At 41.4% G+C, this 14470-nt stretch overlaps 1 protein-coding gene across 1 annotated transcript; it reads right to left on the bottom strand.

Annotated features, from left to right (window-relative positions):
• Window positions 1-86: 86 nt before the first annotated feature.
• On the bottom strand, window positions 87-13284 carry dgcr8 (DGCR8 microprocessor complex subunit). Its single transcript, XM_080042226.1, has 14 exons — window positions 13177-13284; window positions 11722-12742; window positions 10138-10297; window positions 9342-9484; window positions 6987-7335; window positions 6474-6671; window positions 6160-6261; window positions 5902-6000; window positions 5420-5502; window positions 3040-3140; window positions 2825-2931; window positions 2550-2677; window positions 2332-2445; window positions 87-1925 (listed from the first exon to the last, which is right to left on the bottom strand). Exons 2-14 carry the CDS (start codon window positions 12436-12438, stop codon window positions 1842-1844), a joined length of 2385 nt encoding a protein of 794 aa, XP_079898352.1. The 5' UTR covers window positions 12439-12742; window positions 13177-13284; the 3' UTR covers window positions 87-1841.
• Between the last annotated feature and the right edge of the window lie 1186 nt (window positions 13285-14470).

Below are 14470 nucleotides of genomic sequence, written 5' to 3'. Positions count from 1 at the left end.
TCATTACGAGACTGAATAAAAACAAACTTGCTTCTATTCTTTAGTCAAGACATTTTATTTTGCATAACAAACATCACTGAAGTCATGGAGCTCAGGTTGAAATACATACTTCATTATCTAGGCAGCAACATCTCAAACAACTCATTGGTACAACTCAACAGCAACACATGTAAAAGCAGTATTTTTTTTCTTCCCTCTTCTCACAGCGACACACTTGGCTAGACAAACGCACAGAGGGTAAAGCACATTCTTTAAAGCGATCTACACTATCACCACAGCCCTCTGTTTAAACGGATGCGTCCTTGTACGTCTAGTACAAAAAACACAGGCCAAATATTTGAGAATGCACAGCAGTTTCTATTTGGCTACAGCGATGTAATTCTATGCATTTTCCTGTTCAGATGTTTCTACTGTACAGTTTGCAGCAACTATAAAATGCATAAGACTGTATGTAAGCTTTGGTATGCACAGCTTAGTCAGTTTGTGTTGGACTGAATGACTCAATAGCATTTTGTTCAGGTCCGTGTACCTACTTCATTTTGCAAGGCTGTCTTTTGGGAAAACCTATTCTACCTGTGGTCAGAAAATATTGACTGTCACAATGATAGCAAAATACACTATAAAGACGAGTCTTAAAAATCTGCACGTGCTTTAGGCTTCCCCCCTCCTAACGTAGGCTATGACGTTTCTACAGGCTATTCTTTATTAACAGACACCGTCTCCAGAATAAATGCTTTATCAAGTAAAGGGCGCTTGGTCTTTCTACTTCTTATTGAAGGGTGTTTTAGGTCCAATGTACTGTACATACTCTGAGCCCTTCATGAAATGGGGTATCTAAGGCAACATGTAGCCATCGTTATTTTTTTTTTAAGGGCACCCAAAATGAGAAGCTACTGAAATATACCTGGTGGTGAGTTGGTGTGCATGGCATAAGTACTTTAATTAAAAGCAAGAGCATAAGAGAAAGTATATTTTACTGTTACAGTACTGGCTGGCCCTCTGCTTGGGTTTACTGCAGTGTTGGCATGGGGCCCAGGACGTCAGTTAATTTATTGACAAAGCAAGGAGGCAACAAGTCCCTTCAAATACAAAAGTTACCCTAAAAGCAATCGTCTCTGTACCAACTCGATCAGTCAACAAAAATATCTGGACAGGACACGAGTGCATAACAATAGTTCTGAATAGTGATCACTTCACAACGTGTGTTTCTACCGTGCAAACCAAGACAGCAACTGTCCTTTTATTTCTGAGGAAAAACAAAATGGCATATTTTGTATTCACCGACCCAAATATTCATTACACCGACCATTAAAATACCCAATAAACAAGTAACTTTGTCTCCTAAATAAACACACAAATATTAGTAGTCCCTTTCAAATACTTTAAAGCACAAAAAAAAATAGGCGTGGGTACTCTTTAAGATCGACTGTTAAAAAAACATACTTCAAAACAAAACCAAGGTGTACTGTGGTTTTTGCGGTAAAAGAAGCATGCATTTTTATTGTTTGACGTGGCTCACTTTATCAGGCCATGTTGTCAACTTCTCCAAACCAGAGTGGATTTTTTTTTTTTTTACTAGTGCCATAGTGAGGGTGCATTTAGAGAGCAAGAGGTAGACGATATTTGCTCTAATGTCGGTTTAGTTCTACCCTTTGCATCTGTAGCTGAACCAATAAAACGTGGGTGTGAAGGAAGCAAGCGGTTCTACGGATCCGGTCAATGTGTAACTATATTGCCATTAAATTCCAGTGATGCATAATTAAGTGATGGGTGGTGGTGCGTGATGTGTGACAGTGACTTGGGGTTTTCAGTGCCTTGCTTCTTCAGTGATCCAGAGACTTTTAAACGTCGACAGTGCAGAGGGGTTGGCTCCCCGGCTGGTCAGACTCCATGATGGTCATCTTGGGTTTCTTCCTGGTTTCCTCCTGGTACAGACAAAAGGAACCATGATATGAGGAGTGCATTTGTATTGGAAAAGAAGAAAGCTAAACCTATTCTCAATTTTAATACGTACAAATCCTGGCAGTGGCAATTACATTTTGTCAACCAGAGCTATAGAGCAACTTTACTCAAGACGTGTAAGCCTATTCTCTGTCAACTGTTATGTAAGAAATAACAGTAGCTATCAACATATCCGTTAACGGAGCCTAGGCTGTGTTAACACTGGATTTTATTTTCAGCGCACACAAAGTATGGACAGGTTGTGAGTAGATATTCACCGATTTTGACTAACGGTGATTTTGACAACAAGAGTTCTCAATAATCCCTGACTCCACCTTTAAATGGTATAATGAATACCTAATTAAAATTAAAAAAGGCAACAATTCTCACCCTCTGGCTGGCCAGTTTCTTCATTTCTTCTTGCAGTTTGTTCAAGATGTGAAGGTTTGGCTTGTTCTTTTTGGCAAACTGCTGGAGCTCGATCACACTTTTATCAGAGTTCTCCTGCAAAAGATCAGTTGTTTTTTTTAAAGTCATGAAGATGTGCTTGTTCATAATGAAAGACTAGAATCATGATTTTAAATGAGCATAGAAGCTTTCCAGCTCACCTTCTTGACCATCTTATTGCTCTCTCTGCCGTACATGCGCAGCAGGGACCCCCAGTTCTTCACGTGGGGATGGAGCATCTGCAGGATCTTCTGAGATGCTAGTTGTTTGCCAACCCTCTTGTTCTTACCTGTGGGCAAACGGACATACATTTACCAACAGCTACATGTGTGTTAGCTCCATGAGGTGAACTGGAACACGTTCATTCAAATAAATCGTAATCTTTGCAGTTCTACACATGGACTGGTTCAGTCCAACCATGTGGTAAGATACTTACACCAGCCGCGCACTGTGTGCTTGCCACATGTCATCACATATTCACTCTTCTGGTTTTTCCCTGGGATCACCTCAAACTTGATGCTGGTGTCTCCCATTCCATGATTTCTACACAAGAGATGAAGGTATAGTTTAACCAAATATCTGCACCCTGGCACCTTGTTATTGCTTTACACAACCAAAAATATTCATTGGCACCATTATTGATTACCTTACCTTTTAAGGCACTCATGAAGAATCTGATATGGCGAAAGTAGTCCTGCTTTGTTGGTGAGCTCATACACTCTTGAGTCTTCTATACTGATATGATTAAAATACTGTGGAGCAAAGCATAGGGTATGTTACAATTGTGTCAGCTCTAATTCACACTTTCAAGGACTTTTGTCAACAGGAATTCTTGGGAATATGCATTTGAACGTTAGCTTACTCTATGTCACTTGACTGGAAAGATTCCAGGAAAGAACAGAAATAAACACCAGGGGCCTCATTTATCAACCGTACTTACGCACAAATCTGTGCGTAAGTAGGGCGTAAGAACATTGCCACGCAAAGTATGGCATTTACCAAAATGTACTTAGACTTATGAATGTGTGTAAATGTAAGCACAACTCTGACCATGCTTACGAACATAATCTAGTGGTAGAATAGCGATATTACAAGCACAAAGCAAAGCATTTAAGAGTTTCAACGTCTGCATTAACACTAGAACCGCCAGCGTTCTCTTTATATCTATAATCGCCACGCGTCAAATCCACCCGTGCATTTCTAGGGTAATATAAAGTCATACATTTGTTTGTTTAATCATCATCTGTGTTTTGGACCTCTTGTTTTATAATCTAAGTTTCTTTAAGAACACTGATCACGACTCAGTAATGAAACTGAAGTAGATATAATATCGCCAATACATCAATGAAAACAGACGGTCAAAACAGCGTCCAAATGAGCTAACATCCTAAATGCAATAAATAGTTATATGGCACACTTATTTTTAGGTAAGCTCTAATTGATTATTCATTAAATGTGTCACGTTTACATGTTTTGAAGCGGAGGATCCCTCCGATGCTCTCTGTGCGTCTCAGCACTCAGCTGTGAGCTGGACGAGCCGCGGTGACTCGCCAGACTCGCCAATCACTCATTTCACTTAGTAGGCTAACTCTATTGTTGTTAGGAGCTTATCTTCATCTCTTTTTTATTGAAAGAGTTTATGAATGACTGCACGTAAAGTTGTCAGATCGCGGCAAACAATGCCGTTGCCTTACAACTTGCTCGAAAATATCACATTTTCCCATGCAGCAAGCTTTCTTTTGTTTTAATGCCTGCACTAAGTGCGCCAACAAAATATGTTTTGCTTCGATTCAACCTCGTTTACAAGGGTTTCCATTTCTGTGTTGGAGAAGTTTCTTTTCGTTACCCTCGGCTCTTTACCATTGTGGCGGAGAGGGGTAAAACACATTCAGATGGTTGATAAAGGGATGTGTTGTGACCATATATGGTTAATTGGAGGCGTTTCTGAATGCAAATGGGCTGAGCGTGAACGAGCATGACACTTAAGAACATGTGGGATTTATCAAGATTGATGACTTACTGGTGTGCGTACGATAGGCCAGCGCACGTTTGATAAATACCGATTTTTTTGTACTTAACACTAGAACCGCCAGCATTCTATTTATACCTAGAACCGCCAGGCGGGTCAAATTGACCCGTGCATTTCTAGTGTGGTATAAAGTCATAAATTAGTTTGTTTAATAATCATCTGTGTTTTGGACCTCTTGTTTTATAATCTAAGTATCTTTAAGAACACTAATCACGTTTCGTGGCGACTCAGTAATGAAACTGAAAGTAGATATAATATCGCAAGTATAGTAATGAAAACAGAAGGTCAAAACAGCGTCCAAATGAGCTAAAATCCTAAATACAATAAACAGTAACTTGGCAACCTTATTTTTAGGTAAGCTCTAATTGATTATTCATTCATTTTTCCCCACATTGACATGTTTTGAGGCGGAGGATCCCTCCGCCGCTCTCTGTCCGGCTCACAGACAGCACTCAGCTGTCTGTCAGTTGAGCTGCGAGCCGCGGTGTGTGGAAGACAGCGCTCAGTTCTGATCTCTCGCTATCAGACTCACATCACTCATTTCACTTAGTAACTTGTTGTTAGGTATTTATCTTCATCTCTAATTTATTGTAAGTGTTTATGAATGACTGCACGTAGGCTAGTTGTCAGATCGCGGACCCAAATCAATGCCGTTGCCTAGCAACCTGCTCGAAAATATTCCATTGTCCTGTGCGGGTCAAATTGACCCAGTGTGGCGGTTCTAGGTATAAATGCCTGTTTTTTTAATCCAGTTTAATTGTGACTTTATTTAACCATAGGGAGAGCATCACAACACAATTTTAGGAAAAGTCAAAGAGTTGGGGGCTTCAATATTTCGTAAAAGTATAGTTATGGGCAGTTGAAAAACCACCACGGGTCAAATTGACCCCGTGGCGGTTCTAGTGTTAAGCACATACTAAATTTCATTCGTAAGAGTGAATTTAGAACCTTTTCTACGCACTGTTGATAAATGAGGCCCCAGGCATAGGAAAAAAGAAGTACCTCCAGTTCATCACCCTCGACAGGCTTCTCCTCTGAGGTCTGCTTCACAAAGTCAGGGATGAGGATTTCCAGTGTGGCTCGAGCTGAAGGGTACACCAAATAACAAGGGAGAACAGAGCTAGTCATGTCTGTGTCAACATGCACATTTACCATCAAACTAGCTACAGTAAATGCTAAGAATATATATTGTAATCTCATTACCCATCTGTCACCCACCTCCAAAAGTATTTATAAAATACAGTTTGTTCTACCTATACATAATGACCAACTTGGTTCTTTTAGGAAGAGTCCTTAAACTCCTTTAACGGCTGTAAATTTAGGTCAAAGTGAAAAGTGTATCAAAATACTATGGGGATTTTAAAATTCCTCCAGAAGACCTCTCTGCAATTCCAGTGTCTTTACCCACTGATAGTGTGTGCTCAGTTGTGACACACACCATCCAACCCATCACAATACTAAGTACTATAAACAAAAGAAATTACCAGCTTTATTCTTTGCAAGTTTTTTACTGCTTGCAGTTCCTGTGCCGTAGGTTACTCCGTCTATAACTACTGACGCTCCAAAGGGTTCACTTGGGTTCTCTGTGGGGAACACAAAATCACATTTCCACATCACAATATATACCAGAGACACCATGCTTACTTAGGGTTTCATTCTTAAATAACAATGTATTCATTTTAAGGCAGGAGTATCATGATGACTTAAAGCACCTCAATAAGCTTACAAAAGAAGAAACTTACCACATTCAAAAAAGTTGTAAACAGGTCGGACCTTTAGGACACGTTGCATATATTCATGCAAGATGCAAACTTCAGACTTTCCGTTAGGGTTGATGACAAATTCTGAAACAGAAAAAATGTAATGCATCAAACCATTCACCAAAACAAAACCAAGAGATCCTCCATGCTTTGTAAGACTTAAAAGGAGAAATGTGTTTTTAGAGTTTAAGACGACAAGGGAGTTATATGGCACAGTCAGAAGATGACACAGACTGTATCTATTTAACAAATTGTATTAAATCCACAAAGTACGACTGTATACAGCGGCCGGCTACCTTTCTTAGTGGGGGCATCTTGGACCGACAGAGTGATGAGCTTCTGGTTGGCGGGCAGGATGGGCCTCTCACACTCTGCCTGCTTCCTCTTCACGTCTCTGTTGAACTGCCGTCGCTCGGCCCAGGTGCGGAACTTCTTCACAGTGACTTGTTCAAAGTCAAAGCATTTTTCCAGGTACACGCGGAAATCTTCAATTTCTGCGAAAAAAGGTTTTTATATAAAGTTAGATAACGTCATTGACAAGGACTTCTTACAGCAACAATTACATGATGAGCTTTTCAAAAGTCCATTACTGGTATTGCACTATTCCTTTATGCCAAAGCCCATACTTTTTACTATACTCAATACTAAGCATGCTGGTCTGCAAAATGCAATTGGATGTATTAGGGCATCTTGGTATTTTGACAAACTGCATTTGACATGCATGTATTGGGACATCCTAAATGTTTTCCTGGCATACTAAATAGTATGGAAGTATGGGTATTGGGACGCAGGGTATGAAAAGCCCTTACCTATGGACTCGTCCTTGCACACCTCCACCTTAGCTCTGACTTGTCCTAAGGCTCCCATGGCAGTTTCCCAGGTGTGGGCTACTTTATCAGGCGTGACGTCATTAGTGGTAGCCTCTCCATCGATGCCAGTGTCAGTCAGACTGACAGGGGCAGGGATGCCGCCGTCCTCCTGCTCCTCAGCTGAAGCCTCTGTCTTGTCGGCTTCCTTCTCTTCTCCATTGGCTTCCACTGCAGGTTTGACTGGAGGCTGCACTGCATTATTCAGCTCTCCATTCAGCTCCTTCTCCTCTTGTCTCTTCATGTTCTTGTAGTGCAGGCAAGGGATGCTGGTGGTGGGAGGGTCATGTTTCTGGAGCAAAACAAAGCAGACCATGGACTTAGGGGCACTTTACACGACAACACGAAACGGTGCATACGCGAAAATATTTTCGTGGTTGCACTATATCATTTACATGAAAACAGCAAACGCAGGCAAGAAACCACAAGTTTTTGAGATCTACTCCCAGGGAGGAGTTTTTGGAAAACACAACGGTTTTGGTTTCTTGTAAACACCGAAACCATTTTCCCTGGTAACGCTGACGTCACGGCTCCACTTCACGTATGCGTAGTCTATAACATTTGCTGTCAAAATACCCACACGCGAGTTATAAAGTTAGAAGACAAAAATAACATGACAGGTGTCTCCGCGGCACCATCACTGTGATCAGCGGAGAGTGTCGTGCAGGGCTCAAATATAACACTCGCCAATTTAGTCTAAGCGATTAGTAAGTTATTGAGACCACCCAACACTTTTTCTGGGGAAAGATTTGTGCTCTGCCGGTTTTTCTAGCAAAATAAACTTGTGTAGCTTCTATATGCCAGGGACACGGCTCTCTCTACATTAAAAAACACTATCCATAGTTCAGCGCGCAGCGGTTAAGTTACTGTTCAACAAAAGGAGCATTATGGCTACGGCTTCACAGTAAAAGCATTTCACTGGCTAAACATTAATAGCATCTCACTGGACAAACGTGAGTCGACTTTTATTTTGAAGTACGCCTAAAGGCCAGGACACACCAGTCCGACTTGTTTCTACTTGTTCCGACTACGCAAAAAATGGAGTCGGCCGTTTCAGGAAGCTCCAGGCTTCCCGTCGCGGCCAGAGAACACACCAAACTGACTGCTGACTTTCCGTACGCTCTGTTGCTTGCGCGGGACGTAATGTCTCCATAACAGCAGGCGGCGCTAATCTGTATTGTGGCCCGAAAAAATACGAAAGCCGGAAATGATGGGACAGCTCTCTAGAGCATAAACATATATAGAAATACGTATTTATATTTATGGACCATAAGAGCACAATTTTTAGCAGAGAGTGTCGAGCATGGTGTCGAGCAGTCAACAAGGGTTGATGCATGTGAGTACTCTCAAAACGAAACGAACAAACACATTAAAACGATGGCTAGCTGTTGTTAGCTATTTGTGCTACCCGCCTCACTTCCGGGCTTCACTGATTCGCTAGCCCTCCACCAATCAAATTGCTCCAAATGAAAGACGGTCGGCTGCCGATTGAACATGTTCAATCGGCTCAAAACAAGCCCGACGACCTCTACGTCGGCCGACGTCACGGCACACACCAAACAGATTCGTCTCCCGACCCCCTATCGACTCAACGACGGCGATTTTCGGGCTGGTGTGTCCTGGCCTTAACAGGAAAGTAGCCGCTCACAAAGCCCCTTCAATATCAGCATGTCTTCTGTTTTCACGAGTTCAATGCGGTGAAATAAGAGGACAGAAAGCTTGTAATTTACAATACTTGTAACCCCAAGCTTACACCAACCGCTTTATGAACGTTAATGGCATTCATTTTCGGTTACAGTAAGGTTTTATGCATCAAATTGTACCGGAAGAGCTATCTACTAGGCTGTGTCACCGCTGACTATTGGCTTGGCATGCCTACTACACTGCTACTACAGCGATTTCGTCCCGTTTCCTCTGAAAACATGTGTACGAGTGAAGATGTCAGATAAATTGTGTCTGAACTGTTTTTTTTTTAAAAACCAAAAACGGGAAAACTGTCACGTTTTCACCGTGTAAAGTGCCCCTTAATGTGTAAACAGTATTGTGGGTTCTACAATATAGCTGACTTTTAACTACATTTAATTATCCTAAGTTCCTGTACTTCAGTTATGAAAACGCTCTAAATGGTATCAAACCATTTTTGATAGTAATGGAATTTTTTTTATTTGTCATATTGCGCGTTGGATCTTAACACAATTATGTTCAAAATGACTCTGTACCTATGCCAAAAGTTTGATCCCCTGTTTAAATCCGTGTGTGGCAAGTTCATTAGAAATGAAAGGTGTGTTGTGTGCTTACCCTAATACTGCCGGTCCCGAGGAAGTAGGGTCTGGACCAGGTCACCACCCTGGTCTCTCTGTGCAGGTAGACTGGAATGCCTGAGTTATGGAATGTCATGATCCATCCATCAGGTAGAGGCTCTGTGGGTGGACGCCCCCGACCTGCCATGACGGGAAATGGAAGTGTGAATGCAGGAACCAATTACATATGTGGTGAACTGTTTTAGTTCAATATCATCATGGTGTGTCCAAAAAGCTCAGCTAAAACACTTCTCCACATGTTACATTCACACACTGCTGGAGAGATCAATAAGTCACCACTACCTTGTTGGGTTAATAAAGTATCACACCATGTTGAAGTTTAGGTCACACACCAGAAACATGCTGATTTCTTATAAAGAGTCTGCAACATTTACACTGACTGATCAATCTTCTCAGACTCAAAAAGGTTTGGACTTGTTCACAATTAGTATTTCAAACCTGATTAGTTCTTGCATGTAGTGTTTTACATTTGTCAAAGGGTAGCCAATAGCTGGTGCTTTTCAAATGTGCTGATCTTACCACTCCTGCTAAAAACTATTTTTCCAAGAGCAACCCTGTCTTGTATGTTAGATCAGCAATGCATAATATGTAAAATAACACTAGAAAAACATTCATCTTGTGTCAATTCACTTCAAAAGACACTTATGTGACAGATGGGTAACACATATTGTTTTTTTAGAGTGTAAAATTGTATCGTGTTCCACAGCACTGAAATCACTGTCCAATTGCAAGTTCCTGGACAGAACCAGAAGAGAGACAGATCCACCACTCACTCTTGAGGACAGTCTTTATTTTGGTCATCATGGGCTGAACGCCTCCTTCACCGTCTGACGGATGATCACTGTCGCCGCCATATTGCTCCTCTGACGGACGCATCTTTTTAGGGACCGGCATGCCCTCCTCCAGCAGAGCATCCACATCATTGTCAAACTCCTGGAAGAGTCAATGGTTAAGGCCAGAGAGAAGGATGGCTCACCAGTTCAAGGGAGTTCTGAATGCTTTGCTTTGAGAAGGAACTTTGACCGATGTGATGAACGATTTGGTGGAGGAAAAAAAAAAGAAATACCATACAGCAGCCTACCCAAAATTAGGACAAATGATTGGTTCTTCTTTGGAGCATAACATTAGGCTATTAAACCCAACTCTTACTGAAAATTATATTTAGCAGTTTTGATTCCCCTTTTTTCCATTACAGTTGATTACATTTGCAATAAATGGGAGAAATTAAAATGGCACTAACCTTTTCCAGCATCTGTTATCGTTTCAGTAATACAAAAACAAACATTTATTCAGACGTATGCTGCTAAACTGAACATTTTCTGTCCCTAGACTATAATTAACCTATACTACAAGTTCCCAACTTTTGTCTTCCAAATTATAGTTACTCTGTTTGGGCACATCATTCCACTACAGACAAACAAAAGACTGTGTTTGTGCTGCAATCCGAAAAGGTGAAGGCTTACTGCTGTCCTATTATTAGCATCAAATACGTCAACTTAATGTTGTTGTGTATTTAACCTTTGGAACCAAATAGCAGTTTTACCCTGAGTAGAGATGTTAACACAGGTGATCAGTTTATTTTGATTATATGGGTGACCTAAGGGCTTGCTCCAGGTGTTTTTTTTCAAGATGGTCAGTCAGTTTGAGATATTATGGGAGAGCTATGATGAGAATGTTATAAAATGAGCAATGATTTTCTCCTTGGTCTAACATAACTAGGTAAACAGCAAAACAATGCAGAGATCACACAATAGGGTATTCTAAAGAGATGTAGCCCTTGTATGATTGGCTCACCCTGTGTCTCTGTGATGATGTTGCGTTGGAGCAAAAAGTGAGTCTGGCTCATTTTGTTTGATGCAGTCAAGTGTTGAATGAATGACAGTGCTTATACTGGCCTCTTCTGTAATGAGTGGACTTGTTGGTACTTTGTATAGGCACACATTATTTCCGTTTAAAAGGTGAAGTCAGCGATTCTGGAGAATGCCTGCTGTCAAAAATCAGTGAATATCTCCTCTCAATCCACTACATGTCCATACTGTGTGTACGCTGAAAATAAAGCTGATGTTAATACACAGCCAGTTGGCTCTGTAAAATGGTATGTTAACAAAGGGTAATCAAACCAGAGCTAGCAACATGCCGGTTTACAGTGTGAATTGAAACTGGATGTTTTTCAGCCCACACACACAGTACGGTCAGGTAGCGGATCGTGAGGAGATATTCACTGATTTTGACAAGCAGTCATTTCGAACAACAAGCATTCTCCAGAATCGCTGACTCCACCTTAAAGACAGTAAAGGACACATTGGAGTCATAGTGGAAAATGGCAGTGGACAGACATTTTCAAAGAGCATACGTACCTCGTAGGCGTAAGGCATGGTCTCGTCATCTCCGTGCTCCTGCTGAACTATGCCCTCAGACTTAAAGCCGCCGTTCTCCCCATCGTCATGATCCACAAAGTTCTCGTAGTAGTCGTCCAACTCATCTAGGACGGCGAACTCTACCTTGTTCTCCTGCTCTCCCTCAGCCTCCCCTGACCTTCTGCCTGCGGCGAAGCTACACTGGGCTAGCTCCTGCTCACTAGAGGAGTCCTTCAACTCACCATTCATGTCATCGCTGCCTCCCTCCTGGCCTTCACCTGTGTACAAAACCTTCCTGTCTTTGCTATTGCTATTGCTGCTGCTGCTGTTGCTATTGCTTTCAGTGAAGCTCACCCTGATCTTAACATCTCGGAGCAGCTTGAGGTCTGGTAAGAAATTGGCGACCGGGGGAGCGTGGCGGGCCGTTCTAGGACACGTCGGGTTGGGACTGACCTCGCTGCCTGAGAGGTGACTACAGAAAGTGAGTGGGCCCGGCATGCTGAGGAGGGGCGACTGCTGCTGCTGTAGTAGTAGTAGGGGCAGGGCTTCCCCGTCCCCTGGGGTGTATGTGTATCCATCACCACCAGAGCTAACGTCCATAACCTCTGCGTCACTGGACGTTTGCAGGGGAGGTGGTGGAGGTGCTCTGCCCTCGTCTGGGCCAAAATCATCGGGCGGCTCCAAGGGGAGAGGAGGTAGGACATCATCTATCTCCATTTTACCTCTGTATATTATTTTAAAAAAAACTACCACTTTACACAAGACTGATAATAACTTCTAAAATCTGACCCTTTTCTGAGAGACTTCCTTCCTTCTTATCTAAAGCCAGAACGCATGCAGGTGATGCACATCCCTGTATTAGACCACGAACCAGAGGTGGAATTGCTAAGCTGACTACATTGTTCTTTTCATTAATGTAGACAGCTTTCAGAATCACTGTCTCAATTATTGGAAATCACAATGCATTCAGCTTAATACTGGATCTAGGCACTGATCATCCTCCTCTGGTATCTTCTGGGAGCTAGAAGGAAGAACCAGTGAGAGTAGATGTCAGAGTAGATGTCAACTTTATAGCGTAATGACCATAGATAGTATATAAAAAAGGTAATGACAGGGTATTCCAAGTACTACTACAATGTGTGTAGATGCAGACATTTGACTTAAACGCAACACAGGGGTCATTTTGCTTAGGAATACGATAAGGGTTTACCAAGTTCAAATAACAAATGACTCGTAAAATAAAATGTGAGATAAATCGTTGTAGCCATAGTGAATATAATATAGGTTGTAGCGCATCTGTTCAGTGTGCAGCAGCAGCACCAGCACAGAGGGCCCCAAGTAACGTTTCTCTCCCTCATGCTAATATGCTAGTAAGCAACCATCACTTTGCACATATCGCCATGTCTGCAGAAATGGCCAGGTAGCACGAAAACTGTTTATTCAAGAAATACTCACCGATAAATACGGGACGACTGTCTCTTATCTGTCACCTAACTACCTTTCTAAATGATATTTCTCATAGCGCCGCTATACTGCAGCCCCGCCATCTTGAAGACAACCACAGCGGCGAAAAAACCAACTAAAGCCCCGCCTCCCAGGACCGGCTTTTTGATGATTGATCGATCCGCGGGCCAATCACAACGCGCATCTCACTGGTATGATTCAACCAAACCTTTTGCATTAAACATAAATTGTGGTCATAGATTGTGGCCGATGAGCAACATGTAAAGTTGTAAACCGCCAGAAATTGAAGGATGGAAACCATTATCATATATATAGTTGTATTATTACTATTATGTTATGTGTCAGGTTAACAACCTTTAACCTTTGGCCCATTGTCAAGTTACGTTTCAGTAGTAGAAATTATGTTGAAGGCCTAATTGCATTAACTTTTTCATGATTTCTATTATGAGGTGCACCTGTAGAATACAGGCGTTTGATCTGCAGTACTCCTACTTACCAGTTGGGGTCATTGTTCACTAACTAAAGTTGATCAGTGACATACGCAGCTGCCCAGTGTTGTCCAGTTAAATTAATTTGTATTCCCTCTAAAATAATACAGTTTTCTTTAATCAGCTGTGTATACATACATTGTAATGGGAACTTGTGGGTTTTTTAAACACGCATTTAAATGAATGCACATATCAACCAAGCCTATCATTTTGTATTTATTATTTTTTTCATTTAAGTAGACTAGGCCACCTTGTTCTTTATAGCCATTTTGACCTTTTCATAGTTAGAAAAACACACAGGTCCTAATAAAATTATTATTATCAAAGGACCCAGAAACCAAATAAGTTAATGCAATTCAGCCATTATTAAATTTCATTGTTTGCACCTGTATACTTACGTTCACATTAACATAGACATGTAAAAAAAATGTCATATGTGAGAAAGGCCTATTGGCTTTTTGAAGAGTATAAGGTCTGCCAAGAAAAACTCCATAAACTCACAGTTGACCAAAGTACTTTTGAAAAGAAAATGCATTCACAAGTTATATTAACTGTGGATTCTTCTGCTATTATGGGTACCTGAAAACTAAGTGGACCACTGGTTTAGTGCTTCCTCGTTGAAATACCTCTATACGATAATGGGAAAAAAATGCCATTAGAAACGCTTTTAGTCCAGTATGTATAGGTGGCTATACAACTTGATAATAGACATTAAATATGTGCACATAGCCATCTCCACTTTGAGTTCCGGAAACACTTAATAGCTTTCTTCAGGCTGGTAAGTGGGAATACTTTTC

Source organism: Ammodytes marinus, assembly GCF_949987685.1.
Source record: "Ammodytes marinus genome assembly, chromosome: 2".
Classification (NCBI taxonomy): Eukaryota; Metazoa; Chordata; class Actinopteri; order Uranoscopiformes; family Ammodytidae; genus Ammodytes; species Ammodytes marinus.
This window is presented reverse-complemented; position numbering and strand designations above follow the sequence as displayed.